This window comes from Aspergillus nomiae (assembly GCF_001204775.2).
Source record: "Aspergillus nomiae NRRL 13137 chromosome Unknown contig00177, whole genome shotgun sequence".
Classification (NCBI taxonomy): domain Eukaryota; kingdom Fungi; phylum Ascomycota; class Eurotiomycetes; order Eurotiales; family Aspergillaceae; genus Aspergillus; species Aspergillus nomiae.
Window position 1 is genome coordinate 24,289 of NW_015378232.1, and position 17,289 is coordinate 41,577.

At 50.6% G+C, this 17,289-nt stretch overlaps 6 protein-coding genes across 6 annotated transcripts; 2 read left to right on the forward strand and 4 right to left on the reverse strand.

The window, feature by feature from the left end:
- Nucleotides 1-285: 285 nt before the first annotated feature.
- Nucleotides 286-3,813, forward strand: ANOM_007807 (putative DNA damage repair protein Mus42; the record flags this gene model as incomplete). Its single annotated transcript, XM_015553063.1, has 2 exons — nucleotides 286-340; nucleotides 401-3,813. 2 exons carry the CDS (start codon nucleotides 286-288, stop codon nucleotides 3,811-3,813), a joined length of 3,468 nt encoding a protein of 1,155 aa, XP_015405938.1.
- A 1,143-nt stretch (nucleotides 3,814-4,956) lies between these two features.
- Nucleotides 4,957-6,303, reverse strand: ANOM_007808 (uncharacterized protein; the record flags this gene model as incomplete). Its single annotated transcript, XM_015553064.1, has 1 exon — nucleotides 4,957-6,303. One exon carries the CDS (start codon nucleotides 6,301-6,303, stop codon nucleotides 4,957-4,959), a length of 1,347 nt encoding a protein of 448 aa, XP_015405936.1.
- Nucleotides 6,304-7,074: 771 nt separating this feature from the next.
- ANOM_007809 (Zn(II)2Cys6 transcription factor) lies at nucleotides 7,075-9,046 on the reverse strand (the record flags this gene model as incomplete). Its single annotated transcript, XM_015553065.1, has 5 exons — nucleotides 7,075-7,308; nucleotides 7,378-7,863; nucleotides 7,924-8,437; nucleotides 8,500-8,746; nucleotides 8,806-9,046. 5 exons carry the CDS (start codon nucleotides 9,044-9,046, stop codon nucleotides 7,075-7,077), a joined length of 1,722 nt encoding a protein of 573 aa, XP_015405925.1.
- Nucleotides 9,047-9,745: 699 nt separating this feature from the next.
- On the reverse strand, nucleotides 9,746-10,251 carry ANOM_007810 (VOC family protein; the record flags this gene model as incomplete). The annotated part of the gene is made up of 3 exons (XM_015553066.1): nucleotides 9,746-9,865; nucleotides 9,922-10,124; nucleotides 10,188-10,251. The coding sequence occupies 3 exons, from the start codon at nucleotides 10,249-10,251 to the stop codon at nucleotides 9,746-9,748; spliced, it is 387 nt and encodes a 128-aa protein (XP_015405930.1).
- A 1,078-nt stretch (nucleotides 10,252-11,329) lies between these two features.
- On the forward strand, nucleotides 11,330-14,582 carry ANOM_007811 (putative NRPS-like enzyme; the record flags this gene model as incomplete). The annotated part of the gene is made up of 3 exons (XM_015553067.1): nucleotides 11,330-12,357; nucleotides 12,412-13,411; nucleotides 13,461-14,582. 3 exons carry the CDS (start codon nucleotides 11,330-11,332, stop codon nucleotides 14,580-14,582), a joined length of 3,150 nt encoding a protein of 1,049 aa, XP_015405929.1.
- Nucleotides 14,583-14,915: 333 nt separating this feature from the next.
- Nucleotides 14,916-17,174, reverse strand: ANOM_007812 (fungal specific transcription factor domain-containing protein; the record flags this gene model as incomplete). The annotated part of the gene is made up of 4 exons (XM_015553068.1): nucleotides 14,916-14,960; nucleotides 15,026-15,923; nucleotides 15,980-16,414; nucleotides 16,471-17,174. The coding sequence occupies 4 exons, from the start codon at nucleotides 17,172-17,174 to the stop codon at nucleotides 14,916-14,918; spliced, it is 2,082 nt and encodes a 693-aa protein (XP_015405932.1).
- Between the last annotated feature and the right edge of the window lie 115 nt (nucleotides 17,175-17,289).

A 17,289-nucleotide genomic window follows, 5' to 3' on the forward strand; every position in this document is an offset into this window, starting at 1 on the left:
CTAGTCTTAACTGCGGATCCCTCAAGGGAGCATAAGTGGATCCGCTTTTTTCTTTGCTTTTAGGACCTTTGAAAATCCAGTCGCCAATCACAACGCCCACCGCCTCCATCTCCTCCTGTCTGCCACTTTTGACCGCCCTGAGCTCACCGCATCACATGACTCTGTTCCACCCGTCACGAACTCCGCGTCCCTTCAAAAAGTCCCCTCATCGTCTTCGCGTCCTGCGCATGAATTGAATTGCTGACGTTGTGGGTCAGTATCATGAGAACCGGTCTCTAGCCCATCATGGGCTCTGTGCTCGAAGCAAACTCTAACACCGTGCGCAAGCGGATCGCAAACCGTACGTTCGTTGACCCTCTCTAAAGCTATGATGTCAGTGGTTTTAATTGCTACTTTCTAGACACCTTTGACAATGAGGAGGGTGAAGAATATGGGGCTTCGGCCTTTGGGGGGCATGGCGATTATATGCGTCGGAAGAAAATCAAGTTACAGAATCTAGATGCCGAGATTCGTTCCTTGGCATCGGATTGCCCCCCAATCTTTCGCGGCGTGGTTGCGCATGTAAATGGTTACACTCAACCGTCTCTCCAGGATCTTCATCGCCTGATCGTAAGCCATGGTGGCGGTTTCCTCCAGTATCTTGACGGAAAGACGGCGGCCACCCATATCATCGCAACCTCTCTCACGCCGAAGAAGCGGGAAGAGTTCCGAAGATATCGTATTGTAAAACCGGCATGGGTGGTGGAGAGTATCAAAGCTGGCCGCATACTTCCCTGGGATACTTTTCGGGTGGTGGATGAAGGTCATTCTCAGAAAGTTCTCAAGTTCGACAATGGGCACATTCTCAGTCAGACGAATTGCCCACCCTCGAGCTACAAAGATCAGACTCTTCCAAGCCCGTACACCTCTCGAGCAAAGGAGTTAGACATAGGGGAAGATGGCATTGTGCAACCGTCAGTCTCTATCGTTGGGGCCCATAGCGCGACTGACTCGTCGCTCAAGGCTGCGTCTCAGTCGGATTATGGTGACTTCCCAAGTTTTAGCTCTACAGAAGAAACGAGCAAGGACCCCCTTCCACAAGAGTCTCGGGAAAGTCAAGCACAAGAGCCTCAGCCAAGTCTAAGTGATACGACCCGTAACCCTAGTCGTAGCATGTCACCAAAAATCAAAGCAACCGTAAAACCTGCGTCGTCCCCTTCCCCTGCCAAACCGGACATGACATCCGAGGCATACAATGCGCAACTTTTGACGGATCCCCGCATGAGGAACTCAAGCGTTGTCAATCCGGATTTTCTTCAGCAGTTCTATAAGGAATCTCGTTTGCATCATCTATCTACGTGGAAAGCTGAACTGAAGGCCCAGCTTCAAGCAGCAACGAAGGAGAAATCGCAATCTCAACCGGCCAGGACGAAAAGTGCTCCTGGCACAAGACGGTATATTATACACGTGGATTTTGACTGCTTCTTTGCGGCTGTATCCACTTTGAAAAATCCGGGATACGAAGGAAAGCCAGTTGCTGTTGCGCACGGTACCGGCTCTGGCTCAGAAATCGCAAGCTGTAACTACGCAGCTCGTGCCCATGGGGTTAAGAATGGGATGTGGATGAAGGGAGCCCTACAGGCATGTCCTGAATTAAAGGTGCTGCCTTACGATTTCCCTGCGTACGAAGAGGCAAGTCAGAAATTTTACAGTGCCATCCTTTCCCTAGATGGAATTGTACAGAGTGTGAGTATTGATGAAGCGCTCATTGATGTCACTACCCAGTGCTTGGAGGCTGGTGGATCGGATGGCAGGGGTATTTCAGAAGGTTCGCTTTATCGCGAACAGGCAAAGGCAGACGAGATAGCCCAGAATCTGCGGGACTCTGTGAAGAGCAAAACGGGCTGTGCTGTATCGGTTGGAATTGGTGGGAACATCCTACAGGCAAAGGTTGCATTGCGTAAAGCGAAGCCCGCTGGTCAGTTCCAACTCAAACCGGACGCTGTGCTAGACTTCATTGGGGGCCTAACAGTCCGGGATCTACCCGGTGTTGGGTACAGTCTGGGAGCAAAACTTGAAGAACTCGGTGTCAAGCTTGTGAGGGATGTGAGGGAACTGACGCGCGAAAAACTTACCTCTACGCTTGGACCGAAACTTGGAGCGAAGATCTGGGATTATGCTCGCGGAATCGACCGCACAGAAGTTGGGACTGAGGTAATGAGGAAGTCTGTTTCCGCCGAAGTCAATTGGGGTATTCGTTTCGTCAACCAGGCTCAAGCCGACGATTTTGTGCAATCTCTGTGCGAAGAACTACACCGGAGGCTCGTCGAAAACCTGGTTAAGGGCAAGCAGTTGACCCTAAAGGTAATGAGAAGGGCAGCGGATGCGCCACTGGAGCCAGTCAAACATTTGGGCCATGGGAAGTGTGATGTGTTCAACAAGAGTGTGATACTTGGGGTAGCCACCAATGCAGCAGAAACGCTGGGGAAAGAGGCTGTGTCTATGCTAAGAAGTTTTGCCATCACGCCTGGTGATCTCAGAGGCCTAGGGGTTCAAATGACCAAATTGGAACCCCTTAAATCTAGGAATACGGGAAGTCTCGACAATAGCCAGCAACAGCTCAACTTCAAGACATCTCCCGCTCGCAAGCACGTCCACCAAAGCCACGATCCCGATGATTTGGATAGTCCTCGCAAAGGAGAGAGTGAATCCGTCATCCATAGGCCGTCCTTGAATGACAGCAACCAAAAACCCCTAAATATATCGGGGACTCAGTTTATCATGCCGTCCCAGCCTGACCCGAAAGTAATTGCTGAACTTCCCCATGACATTCGATCGAAGCTTATATCACAAGCGAAGCCTCGCAGCGAATCTCGGCCTTCATCACCTTGTCCCCCGAGTCGGCGTGCACAACCTCTTGAAGGCGCAGAACTCCCCCCTCAATCTCAGCTAGACCCAGAGGCTTTAGCTGCTTTACCGGACGATGTACGAGCTGAAGTCCTGGGCTACTATGACCAGTCTTCAAGGGCTAGTGGCCCACAGCCTGCAGCCTCAGTAGCGCCGGTCACCTCCACGTCCCGCCCTTCTTCGTCTGGCTCACTCAAACTGAAGAAGCCGACGACGCCGACGAAGAGAAAGCGTGGTCGCCCAAGTACTAAAGCAGTCGGCAACCTGCGACTCACTCATTCGAGCTTCCTCGCCCCGAGGCCCGCTACTCCTACCGCTAGTCATGATGGGGACCCGCCTGTAAGGCAAGAGTCCCCTTCAGTTGAACCGAATGGGGTGTCGGAAGAGTTCCTTGCAGCACTACCCGAGGACATCCGTCGCGAAGTACTTGAAGAGCAGAAAAGATCTCGGATGCTTCAACGCCCCAGTAGCACAGCCCAGAGAACACAGAATGGGCCATCAGCCTCGGCGTCTTCTGAGCCACAAAAGCGCCTCTGTCTACCCCCTTTGCCCGAGAGGCCCACCTTCACCTCCCAAAAGCTCTCCAGCTTGTCCGATTTGCGGGATGCTGTTGGCGCCTGGCACGCAGCCTTCGCCGATGATGGACCCTTCGACGAGGACGTGGAATCACTCGCGCGATACGTGAAGCGTGTCGTTGTCGACGAAAAAGACGTCGACAAAGCTGTGTCAGTTGTTCGCTGGCTGATGTGGCTAGTCGAAGATGCAAAAGATGAGATTAGCGAGCCACCCAACTGGCAGGGATCTCCGGTGGGCTTGGCCCGTGGCTCCCAGAGTGCCGTCACATGGGATGACGCTTTAAAGTTACTCCAAGAGAACATCCTCGCTGGGTTGGAGGAAAGAGGCCTACCTCCTGTGGACTTCTCGTAACCTGCTTTTGTATAAACCTCTGTAAGCTGTATGTATATGGCAATGCCTGTTACGTTGATATATCCCTGATGACATGGAGTTTTGGTTCAAAGCATGGGTTACGGTGTACTTCAGAAGAGTCATATTGACACTTCTTAACTTCCACAGTCCGATATTTCTTAGTCTTAGTGTACAAAATCATTTCCTCGTTCTATCATGTAATGAAATGCATATAAATCCCAAGTGATCCTAATCCTCCCACCTAGACGAAGCACTCTGAAACACCTTTACCCTGGCTTAAAATATCTAAAATGAAATTATAGCACCAGCGCACCTGTTCACCCCATCCGGTTAGTCAGAATCCATAGCCCCAGTTCAATTTATATACACCAAGTCTATATAAAGCAAAGAACCCATAATATACATACCACCGTGACTGGATATAAAATCCAACCACTATCACAACTCCCCCATGAAATATTCTCTCTCACCTTTCCTTCCCCCTTAGTGAATTCCTCACACCACCACCATACATATCTATATTATACAGACTTGACCAAAACAAAACAAAATAAAATAAATGCACCCCCGAAGCTGCACCCCAGACTCAGACCCCCAAAGCGCCCCCTGCGAAAAACCAACCAGCGCTTTCCTGACCGCCGGCATCCCGGCCATCATCCTCGGAGTGTAAGTAAGACATAACCTGGATATGCAATCCAACCTACCTACCTACCCACCCCCCGGGGAACCCCATCTCGACGATACAAGTACGAGACTGGGGAAAGAAAGAGCAAATAGCTTACAGGAATAAACGAATAGGGTTCTGGCAGTCGGGATCACGGTGTGTTGTGTGTTCTTTCGACGACGGAATACGTTTGAGGATCGGGTGGATGGGGAGGAGAGGAGGTTGGGGTTGGGGTATTATCGGACTGGGGGGAGGGAGTTTTTCTTGGGGATGAAGGGGCTGGATGGATTGAGGAGGGGGGAGGGTGGCTTGGTGAAGTAGGGGTTGTTTGTTTGGTTCTTTTTGTATATTTCTTGCGTAGGTTGTGTTCTGCCTGGTTGGAATGTGTATCTTGTATATTAAGTGGCTTTTCTTGGACGATTCAGTCTGGTTCAACCCAGGGGATGTATGTGTTGTGTTGTGTTAACCAAAGCCTAAAATCAGGTAGAGATGTAATCGTTGAAGAAGTAACCCTCGCGGTCTCGGCCGTGGATGGCATAGCCTTGCACCTGATTCATCAGGAAGAAATGCTCTCGCTCGGCAGAGTCTGCGTAGACAGGTTGCATCGTGTAGATTCTACGGCCGCGAGTCGTTTCCGTGTCTAGTATATTCACGATGCGGGAGAAACATGGCAATGCGCCTACGGTGTCCTCGCGCAGAGTATCTGTGCGCTGCAGACGCGGGAGGAAGTCGTCCTTGAGGTATCGCATGACCTCCTGAGTTGGCCAGCGCAAGGCGAGCAAGACTAACACCCAGCTAATGTTCATGTTGTAGACGCTGTCGCAGAAGCAGCTGGCCGGATCGTATCCTTTTGCGATACCGAGAATTGTCTTTACATACTCCGTCACATGAGGATTACTTTCGATTTCTTGTTGGTAGAGCAGACTTTGGAGAAGCTCTCCGTCGCAGTATATTTGGGAGAGAGCATAGACGGCGGAGAATATAGCTTCTTCACATTGATCGAATCTGATTGGATTGAGTTCGGGGATATTGAGCAAGGGCTGTCTCTCGTTGAAGCTGGACTCTCTTGGCTTTGAAAGCATTGTGCCGAGCGGTTCATATCCCGAATCGGAAATGACGGCCTTGTTTCGATCTTCTATCTCTTTCAAGTATATATAGATATGTCTTCCTTCGGCTGCTTCCGGTAGAATGGGAGGATCCGCTGGCTGCATCGAGGTATTTTGAAATCGAGTATAAATCTTGCCCGCCACACGGTGCCAGCTATCATGATCATGCTGCATGCAGTGCGCCAGAATGAGGTGTGTCGTCATGGATACCGCTCTGGTCATGTTTATATATATGATTTCCCGCGGTTGGGCGATTTCATCGACCAGTCTCTGAAGATACCTCCCTGTCGCAGGTGCAGTACCGAGCGACGAGAGTGGGTTGAGCAAGAATAAAGTCCGCATCCTAAGAAAAACACCAGCTCTCAAAAGAGTACGACCATAGGGCGACTCCATCAGAACATCCTGGTGCAGCATGAGCAAGTTCTCGAGCCCGGCAACATGGCAACAGACACCCCAGAGTGTCCCTACCTCTAACTCGAAGAGGACCAAGTGGATGGCTGCCGCGAGCACATTCTCTATATCCGCCGGAGATGTTCGTATATGCTGGACCGCGGAAATAAAACGACTAAGCGCTTCCGAAAAGTGCTGGAAGCGAGGTCTCCGTTGCTGTTCGCTTTCGATGGATGCCAGTCGGGCCGCTGAGAGGGCGATGACAGCCTCACGAAGACTGGACAGTTCTGTCATTCTCGAGGCTACCGCTCGGACACTTTCCGGCAACATATTCGTCAATTCTTGTGTGAAATAAGATAAATATAGTTGCTCCGTAGTCATGCCCCAAAGGTTGACCTGTTGTCTTTTGTCATTTGGCGGCGAAGCAGGCTCCACGATGCTATCGGAGCTGCAACCCTCATGTCGTACAGGCTTTGAGAATACCTCTACAGCGACCCCATTATATTCCCACTGATGACCTTTCGAATCGTTCGACTTTATTGTTTTCTTTGTATTTACGGAGCGAAACCGTAGCGGCATCTTCTGGAACCAGCACATCGCTCCTGTACGAGTACATCGGATACATTGTGGCCGAGCTTCATCACACTGAATGGTATCAGTAATTGCACTTGGGTCTGATATGACGGGAATTCCCTATACCTTGCGCTTTTTCTGCCGACAAGGAACGCAACCGTTTCTGCTTCTGCTAATGCTGGTTTTCCGGGGGCGTGGGGGCAACGGCGCGTACATTGCACAGCATACAGGTCTTCGAAGGAGAATTCAGAAACAGCACTAGACATTTGGGTGAGATTGAAGTATAGTTGGAGAGCAACTTCAAGTGACGATCAATGTTTCAGTACTAGAAATAGACAATAAATCCACTAAGCCTAAACAGGTCAACGAGTGCGCTAGCGCCAACCTTAATCTTAGTAAAGAGTCAAATTAGTAGATGCTGCATATATTGATTATATTCTTCGTGATCAGCCACGGGTATGCACAATCATGGTTTCCACTTGACCAGGGGAGCAAGTTGCGGTGCCTGGGTCGTGCTGGGCAGCCAAGTCAGGACGAGGACGACGTGCTCACTGTCGAGTGCTTTCTCGCTAGATCCATGGATGCCGCAGTACAGGACAGCTCCAATAACTGTATATAACTTTGGCTCGGATCGTTAACATTCTTTAATTGATGAAATATACGCAGAAGTTCCTGAAGTTGGGAATTAAATCCCTCCGTCGCGTGACCGTCATCGAGAAACTCGGCACACAGCAACAAAGGAATTGGCATGAGAGGGTGGACCTTAGTTGTTCATCAGCACGAGAAGAAAAATGAATACTGGGTTATCAGGGACCTTGAGACCGTGATTACCTTGAATAAGTGGGATTCAGTCAGCGCTTTTGCCAGAGTGACTACTTCTTGTGCTGCCACCAACGCTCGCTGCTTATTCACCACCAAGGTCCTTTCATCGATCGTCCTTAGAACGGACTTCATCCCCTGATACAGGTAGATCACGGTTGCCTGTCCCATTATATGCGCAAACAAGAGCATAGAGTCGCAAAACTGCATGGGTGAGGGGTGATACTGGGAGAGAACCTGTAGTCGATTGATGAGAATATTGTCCAACCACTGATGCTGCTCCGACCAGGTGGGGGTTATATCTCCTCCGTACACAAAGCCGATCTTGTGCTGCTGGACGTGGAATAAACTGCGGCCACAGATGGTTGCCAGGATTACACATTCATTAAACGGCGACGTTGCCCGGGAGTGGTCCATAATGGCTTCTGACAGGAAAACACCCAGCACCGGTTGCCCGCTCTGGAATTCCATTTCTGGAGCTGGAAGACGGGTACAGATCTAGTCATTGCATCAATTAGATAATTTATTCTCTTCATTCGCGTTCAGAAACGGTTTTACCACGTGTTCGTTGAGCGTGACGGGCCAATTGTTGCGCATACTGAATAAGTGATCTAGAAAATATGCCATCCAAAAGACCCGTCGCTTCTCCTCCGTCTCAATCAGCTCTGTTTCGAGTACAGGAACGTGTACAGGAGCATTTGTGGGATTGTCGATTTCATGCAGTCTCATCAGTTGCACCAGTCGGAATGCCCTTCCAGCGCTCATCCAGGCTGATCGGTGGAATGTACGCATGGATTCATACGTTGCAGTCAAGATCCACGCTTGGATCTCCTCTGTATCGACTAGAAAATTGGTGTCTCTGGTTAACTGGTCCAGCATCCTTTTGGTCTCCTGATAGAAGGATACCTGGAGGTGCCGAAACTGTGCGGAGTGAAGGGACGCCAGTGTCCACATTGCATACTGAAGGCATTGTCGTGATGTACTTTCCACCGTACACCGGGCCCATGACATATATCGACGCTGGTGAAGGATTTGGATTGAGGGATGGACTCGGTCGAAGTAGAGCTGATTCCTAGATAAGCTGTCAGAAATCGCGTCGTCGATAAACCCACTCTTTCGCACCCACAAACTCACAATTCTGCCTGAATGAGTTCGGAAACCGGCTTGATGCTCAGCGTCCTTGCTTGTGGGGTCATACTTGCTCTTGTCATTGTCGTTGCCACAACCTCAGGCTCCGAGGCCGACGGGCTTCTGGCGGACAATGGGGCTAGATTTGACTCGAACGCGGTGGAAGTACTGGAGACATCTTGGAGATCTGTGACGGGGGTGGATAACGGGTTGCACTCGGCGGTTTGCTCGGCCAAGCGAGTCTCTAACAATGCTGAGATAGGTTGCTGTCAGTTCGGCGTGCTCTACACTTGCCTCTCTGCATGATCCTACCAACGCGATTCCTCAACGCCTTCAGGTACCCCTTCTTCGGTCCCCGCAGAGCACGCTGGCTATTGACCTCGCATGGTACTCCTGATTCCACACAGACTCCGCAGCGTGGTTGTTGTCCATCGCATCGCAGTTTGCGTCGCCGACATTCTTCACAGGCTCTTCCCGTCCGCTGCCGCTGTCTCGGGGCTGACCGCGGAGAAGGCTGTCGACGCGAACTGGACCCAGTCTTGCGAGAGAGCATTTATGTGTGAGGGTGTTGGAGAACTACAGGAATCCGTCAGTGTTCAAAGCCGACGGAGAAGCCATAATCACTGTTGATTTTGCCCCACCGCCGAAGGAGTAAGCACTAGTAGCCATTGTTTGTAATCATTTAATCCATGCAAAGTGTTCCGTTCCGTTGGAGAGTCCAATACCAAGGGGAACTGGTGTTGGTCGCGAAGAGGCTATATTTCTGAAATTCTGACACCCTACCACCGATTTTCCTGAGCAGATAGACGTGTTCGCTCACGATGTTCATTGAAAGATGAGTGGTGTCTGCTTAAAAGAAAGCTCAAAGGCTCGATATCAGGGCTGCGAGACGACGGGCTCACCACTAAACCAAGCCAAACGGACATTTAGCCCTAGGTAGACGGAAATCAGCAGTTTACATTGAAAAGCTAGAGTAAGTGGAAACTGTAAAGGGGAGATGTGATAATTCCGATCCGAGAAGAAAGCCAGGGTTCTACTTTCTGAAGGGATTCCGACATTACGCGGCTCTATCAATGACTCCATGATTAGAACTAGTTTCAATGCTAGGAAGAATATGATATCTAGTACTATGCTAAACCGAACGCCGCATTCATTAAGTTATTGCCTCAAGCCTGGCTGGCGCCAACAGGCCTTGACTATTGTCAGCGGGTTAGCCCTATCTAGTATCTGACATACAACTCCTCCTGGCCCTTCACTTGTAGGTGTAGATAGCGAAGCCGTTGCCTTCACTGTCTTCGACGTACTGGAAGAGCCCTTTATCACCTTCTGGGATGACCTCGCCGACCTTCTTACCGCCGTGCTTTTGGATTGCCTTTCAATTGATGTCAGATCCCTCCCGAGTCCGATCAGTAGCTTCAACGTACTAACCTCTAGCGCAGCGACAATATCCTCAACATAGAGGTAAATCTTAAGAGCGCCCTCAGTTGTTGGAATATCATCCACCCGGCGGAGGGCCCCGCCGATAGGGAGGATTCCACCAGGCACGGTGAAAGTAAGCAGCTTATCTGCTGGGAAGCCCAGAGTCGAAGGCGCAAAAGTCCAGTTGAAGACCGCATTGTAGAATGCAGAACCTGCGCAGCGTAACCAGGTCAGAATTCAGTCATAGGATCGAGTAGATGAGACCGGCCACCTACCACGAGCCACATCCTTGGCCGGGATCTCAAGTCCTACTGGAGTGCCAGCGGGAGGGATAGTCATCTTGATGGACACCTTTCGCGTAGTACGGATGAAGCGGTACGATAAGTTATTCAGATTGCGGTGGACAGTGATACAATGAAGTTCTATTTCGTAGGGATAAAGGTCAATTCTTGTATCTGGTATTTATACTATTTCTAGACCAGGATAATCTATAGCATTCGAATCCCTATGACCTCAATTAATAATCCATTAGCGTCTGGCCTACTTTTGCTTTGTTGCCCCTGGTTTAGGCGGCATAATAAGAGAGTCCTATATGCTGTTTCTCAGCTTTCCTAATTCACGATTGGCAGTTTAGGAGTCTTTTCTCCCAGGGATTTCTCGTCGGAGTTCTCCTCGGAGCTCTTTTCGGATCACTTTTACCCGATCACTAATCTCGACAACCTCATACATAGTTGTTTCTCTGGAACAAGACAGGATATTCTTAATCCAATTATACATATCTCATCAGATATTTAATTAACTAGCACTCCTGCGTATTCCAACATTGAGAATACTTACTTCGACTGTAGTAAGCCAACGTCTAGCCCCCCGACCGGCTACAGCCCCTGCTATTCAATAGTTGCGAGTTAACCAAAACCTTTGTAATATCTCTTACTTTTAACAAGACTATATCTAAAGACTAAAATGACTTCTTTTTAGTGTTAGTGAAAGACATTACTATTTTATGTATTTTTTGTTATATTTCTAGTTGTTTCTCTGCAGATACCGACTTCAACCCGCCGCAGTGGTCGTGGCAACTAAGTATAGAACGACAATATAACCACTCCAGCTGAAAACCGTTATTCCGAACCTAAGCATCTTATCCGAGCGTCGATGAACCAACCGGCTTTGCAGCATGATCTACGTACTTGAATTGTGGGGATTATAGCCTTTGAAGCTTTTGCTTCCGGAGAAATATCCGAGCCCTTTTCCGGCTGCACCAAACAATGAAGCCTATCCTCAGAATCGGAACCTACGATGGAAACTGGTCATTTGCCGGCGGCTATAGGTCTATTGACCCTCTTATTTAAGCGGTGCGTTTTCCGCTCCCATCATCCAGTTACCGCTGTAATGTGGAAGTGACACGAATGCATCCAAGATGATTTCTGCAACCGTCCCCCAAAGCACTACTGCACCATTACCTGTCCCGATCTTGAGAAACACGACGGTCAATCATGACCCAGATCGGGTGCCACTCACAGTCGACGAGCTGGTGCGAAGCCGTGCGTCGCTTGGTTCCGAACAGCCCGTGATATGTTATCCACGGACCGGCATCGAGTATGTGGACTACCCACTGCGCAAACTGGATATCTTTGCTTTTCGAGTCGCTGGCGCCATAGCTGCGAAGGTCCCGCCGAGGGCTTCCTCGAGAGAGACCCCGACGGTGGTGTCCCTGCTGGGAACCTCCGATCTCAGCTACCTGGTCATGCTGCTCGCGGTGGCGAAGCTAGGACACACGGGACTGCTTCTCTCGACGCGGATCTCGATCGAGGCGTATGTGTCTTTGTTGGAGAGGACGAACTCACGCCATGTGTTCATCCATGAGTCGTTCAAGGAAACGGCGGAGGAGCTCAAGCAGCGGCTCCGGGATCTGCAAGTCGAGGTGATACCCGTACAGACATCCTTCGATTTCCCGGTTCCAGACGAGGTTGCTGTTGATACGAACATGGTCCCCTGGCTGGACCCGGTGGCTGAATCCAAACACCTGGCGTGGATCATTCACTCCAGTGGCTCGACGGGTCTCCCGAAACCAATCTACCAGACGCAGGCAGCGGCCGTCCGGAACTACTCCGGTCATATGAATATGTCTGGATTCATCACTTTACCACTGTACCATAATCATGGGATCAGTGTGTTGTTCCGGACAATCTACTCGTCAAAGAGGCTCTATCTCTACAACGCCGAACTCCCGCTCACTAGACAGCACCTGCTGAGTATCATGCAGGCACATCCTCTCGAGATCTTCTACGGCGTTCCGTACGCCTTGAAGCTGCTCGCCGAGACAGAAGAGGGCATTGCTGCTCTTGCACAGTTCAAGGCGGTTATGTTCGGCGGATCCGCGTGCCCGGACTCGCTGGGAAATCTGCTCGTCGAGAATAATGTCAACCTGATAAGCCACTACGGATCGTACGTATAATTGGGACTTGAACGATAATGACCTCTGGCTAACTTAGACTGTAGGACGGAAACAGGCCAACTGATGACCTCCTTCCGGCCACGAGATGATAAAGAATGGGATTATCTCAGGCCGTCGGAGGTGGTGAAGAAATTCCTGCGATTCGAAGAGCGCTACCCGGGGATATTTGAATTGGTGTGTCTCGATGGTTGGCCTTCGAAGGTAATTTCGAACCGGCCAGATGGGTCCTATGCCACCAAGGATCTGTTCGTGAAGCACCCAACCCTGGAAGCGTATAAGTATTACGCTCGGCTGGACGACACCATCGTGCTCGTCAATGGCGAAAAGGTGAACCCCCTTGATATGGAAGGAAGGGTCAGACAGCTCAATACAATCTCCGAGGCGATTGTCTTCGGGGCTGGCAAGGCGAGCATCGGGCTGGCAGTTGTTCGTGCGCCTGAGACTGCCTCCATGTCTGATCAGGAACTTATTGAGAGTATCTGGCCTGCCGTCGAGAAGGCGCATGCGGCCATGCCGGCGTACGGACAGCTCTCGAAAAGCATGGTCCGCGTGCTACCGGAAGATACCCCCTACCCGCGTACGGATAAGGGAACCATTATCCGGCAAAGATTTTACAAAGAATTCAGTAGTCTGATCGAAGAGGCATACGAGGCGGAGGACGCCATGAGTGGATCGCTTGTCCTATCCGAAACGGAGCTCAAGGCCTTCATCAAGGATCAACTGCACGATATTCTTTCGCCCAGAAAGGAAGATGACCTGACGGAAGATGCCGACTTCTTTGCCCTTGGGATGGACTCTCTCCAGGCTACCCAGCTTCGATCTATCCTGATGAAGACGCTCAATACGAACGGCCAAAAGCTCGGCCTGAATGTGGCGTTTGACTATCCTACGATCAGGTCCTTGGCTCGCTATCTTGATTCCCTCAACTCGGGAGCCACAACCGATGTTCAGTCTGTGGAAGACCAAATGGCCGAACTGATATCGAAGTATAGCGACTTCCAGCAGCACGTCCCAATGTCGAATGGCTTAGACGGGAGATACATTGTAGGTCCTGTGAATCATCGGTCGAGAAATCAAAGCTAACACAATACAGGTGATCACAGGCGCCACCGGTTCATTAGGAGCTCACGTAGTCAGGAAGCTTTCCGTCCGTCCAGAGGTGCAGAAGATCTACTGTCTTGTGCGCGCCGGCTCGCCAATTGAAGCCTACGGCCGCGTACTCCAATCCATGCGCAGTCGTCGCGTGTTCGACGGCCTTACGGACGCCGCGAAACAGAAAATCGTTGCTCTTCCATCCGACCTATCCCAGTCGACTTTGGGGCTGGATGCTTCCACCTACAACACATTGACCTCGGAGATCACAGACGTCATCCACTGCGCCTGGTCTGTGAACTTCAACATGCACCTCAGCAGCTTTGAGAAGGACAGCATCGGAGGCCTCAAGCATCTCCTCGATCTGTGTCTCAAGACGCAACGACCCGCCCCAGCGTCATTCAACTTCTGCTCCTCCGTCAGCTCGGTGGTGGGCACCGCCGAAGACGACATTCCGGAGGCCCTGCCCAAGAAGCTCTCCTATGCCCAAAACATGGGCTATGCGCAATCGAAGCTCGTCAGCGAACACATATGCATGAATGCCGCACAGCAAGCGGGCATCTGTGCGAGAGTCCTCCGAATTGGCCAGGTGATCGGCGACCAAGACCATGGCGTCTGGAACGCAACAGAGGCCATCCCACTCATGCTACAAGCCGCAACCACTATCGGGGCGCTCCCGAAGCTCGACGAGTCGCCTCTGTGGCTCCCGGTGGACACGGTTGCGGGCACCGTCATTGACATTTCCCTGTCCAGCACGGCGGTCTCCAAGCCCGACACGGAGCTGGTCTTCAACATCGTCAGCCACCACCCGTTCCACTGGACCAGGGACCTCCTCCCCTATGTTCGCGATGCGGGGCTGGAGTTCGAGGAGCTGGAGCAACGGGACTGGATACAGCGTTTGCGAACGTCGAACCCGGATCCTGTCGCCAACCCGCCTATCAAGCTTGTTGATTTCTTCGCAAGCAAGTATGACACCGATAAGCCACGACGTTTGTTCAACTGGCATACCGAGCGGGCAAGGGAAGTGTCTACCACCTTGGCTGATGCAAGGCCTCTGGATCAGGAGCTTGTTAGGAAGATGATAGCGTATTTCCGCAAGGAATGCTGGTCTTTGCAGAATTGATTTGATTGTCTTTGTTATATCCATTAGCACTGTGGTATCTGCTTTTTTCTGCTTTTATATTTAGAAATCCTATTCGAAGACTAACTGTGTCTATTGAGATATGTTTGAGAAGAATTGTGCAAGAAAGCAAAGTAGACATATGAAAATGTATTATCGAGTAGATAAATGATATGCGGTGTTACCGAAGTGGATGGTAATGACTGGGCTTTCAAGTTTTGTTTCCGGTTCTTCCATTGATCATATCTTCAGAATAGAAATAACAACAATATATATACACCAGCCAGCAGCAATCACAAGTGATACGCTTTCGCTGTTGTTCTGACTGTCCGAGGTTCATAGACCCAGGTTCGAGGGCTCTGCTGAAAGGTTGGAAAATGCCTATACAACTGTCAGTTATATGCCGAAGCATAGTACTCTCGAAGCGCAGATAAGTGTAAACGCACCCAGGAGTCTAATTGCGTCCACCAATTCAGTCCTTCCAAATTATCCAGAAGCCCAAAGTCCTCGCTAAAATCAAACGCCTCTGCTACTGCGTCTGGAGGTGCAGCGTTATCTAACTGATTGGTAGCGCGAGAAGGCGACGGAAGCGATTGTGGGATGTCTGCTTGATTCGCATTTCTTTGGACCATGGAAGCTTGATCTTGGATAGCTGTCGTGGCAGGTTGTTGTGACGCAATTGCAAGAGCATCTGGAAATAGATATGATCCGGTCTGTCTACGTGCCTCCAATCTGAGCTCCCCCAAAATGATGCTATAGCGACGGCTTGGGCAGTTCTTGCGGGTAGCCTCGGCGAGATGTTGCTGACAAGCCTCGGCGAGGTTGAATAATGAACACAAGTAGCTTTTATCCTCCATATCCCGCGAGGCATCGGGGTACGAGGACAGCTGGCATTGTTGGATGGTATATATATACACCACCGTGATGGCGCAGAAGCAGACGTAGTGAGTGAACCAGAATGACCGGATCAAGACGCCTTGTTTGCCAAGGGTATCCACTATTCTCATGACGTCTTCGGCAGCACCTATACATTTGTGTACATGGCTTGTTACCGTGGAATGTGAGACTGGTGGCTTGCGACTGAGGTCCGTGAAATCGTTCAAGAGGAAGAGCCGGGTGGCGTGGATTATGGAATGTGAATACGCGAGTTGCAAAACTTGGCTTTGCCTACATAGAGGTGGAATGAGACTTGTCGCACGAACGCTGTTGAACAAAGGTGGTGCGGCCTTTTTCCATTCCTCTAACTCTGCAGTGAGCCGTACAGCGACTTCGAGAGGGGGCTCTCGAGATCGAGGGTTGATCGTGTACAGTTGCCGGGAAACTTCACCGAGTATGCGACCGAGTCTACCAGAAGGATGTGAGCTGCAAGTTCAGCATGAGGCAATCAGGGGAGGACACACCGGTAGTGGAGAACAGATGCGATCATCATACAGTCAGGAGTTCCTGTCCTTCGGCGTGCGTCGTCCTGTAACATATCTTCGTCATTGACCTCGTCCGGGAGTTCCTGGTCATGATCTTCTTCGTGGATTAGCCTCGGCCTCCCGAACATGACACTAAGATATTTATCTAGAGTGTAGGTGCTCCAGAAGATCCGTTTACGAATTTCACGTTCCAAGTAGCTATTGCCATTCTTCGACAACTTCGCAGGGCATCTTCGGTGGAGCCCTAAGGCCGTCACAAGCTGCAGTGCGGTCCCAAAAGCATACCAGCATTCATTGGCTCGGGATGATGAAAGCAGGTAAAGGCATTGGCCTAACCTCGCTTGCACTGACTCTAGCCGGGGAGGCCCTGACTCTAGGGACAACAGATATTTTGAAGCAGCGTACCATTGCTCGCTACAAGTGTTCAGTATTTCTTCGGAGAGTGTCACAGCGCCGGTATACGTGCTTACCTTCCATTCCAAACGTCAATATCATGCTCTGGTTTCAGTTCTTCATGCAGTGAGCCTACAGCAAATATTATAAGGACAATCGCAGCTCGAGCTACCATTGGGCCAGTGGGTGGATTCAGGGAAGAGATATTGCTCTCATACACTTGTTTCAGCCAATCCTCTACAGTTCCTCTATGCAAGAAGCGGTAGGTAACCATAGAGAAGTCGAAATATATTTCAACCAACTCTCGCGCCCGCTCAATAGAGGGAAGAGTAAAGCCAGCTTCCCGGTCGTCTGAGTAGGGTCTGTCCCCAAACATGAACACGGACGTACTTTTGGAGCACGACTCTTTCTGAAAGTCACCAGGAACCGCCCCTATTTCATCCTGGTGAAGACGACGCCAAACACGGTTAAGGAAGGAGACTCCCGACGCAGGACCAAGGTAATTGCCCTCGAAATCAGTGACCACGGGGTCGGGTGAGTTACGACCTGAGGTCTCCGCGCCATTCTTAGGCTGCCGATACGAACCAGTGGCAGCCCGGGAACAGCTCCTTGTCGACCGCTGAGAGGAATAGCTCCGATTAGTGTATGTCGGCGAAAGACCATGATTTTGGTTTGCGTAGTCAGCCGCTACGGCTGGGGGTGCCGGTAGAGGCTCTGGAGGCAGGCCTCTGGAGTAAGCGGCATTGTATTCGCAAGGAAGCGAGAGCTTTGTGCATCTCATACACGGAAGTGTTCCAGTACATCGGGTCTTCTTCTCCTTGCAGTGATCACAGGCTCTCGTGATTTTCTGTCTTGTATTGCTTGGCTTAGGCGATAATGATGACTCAGATGGTTTT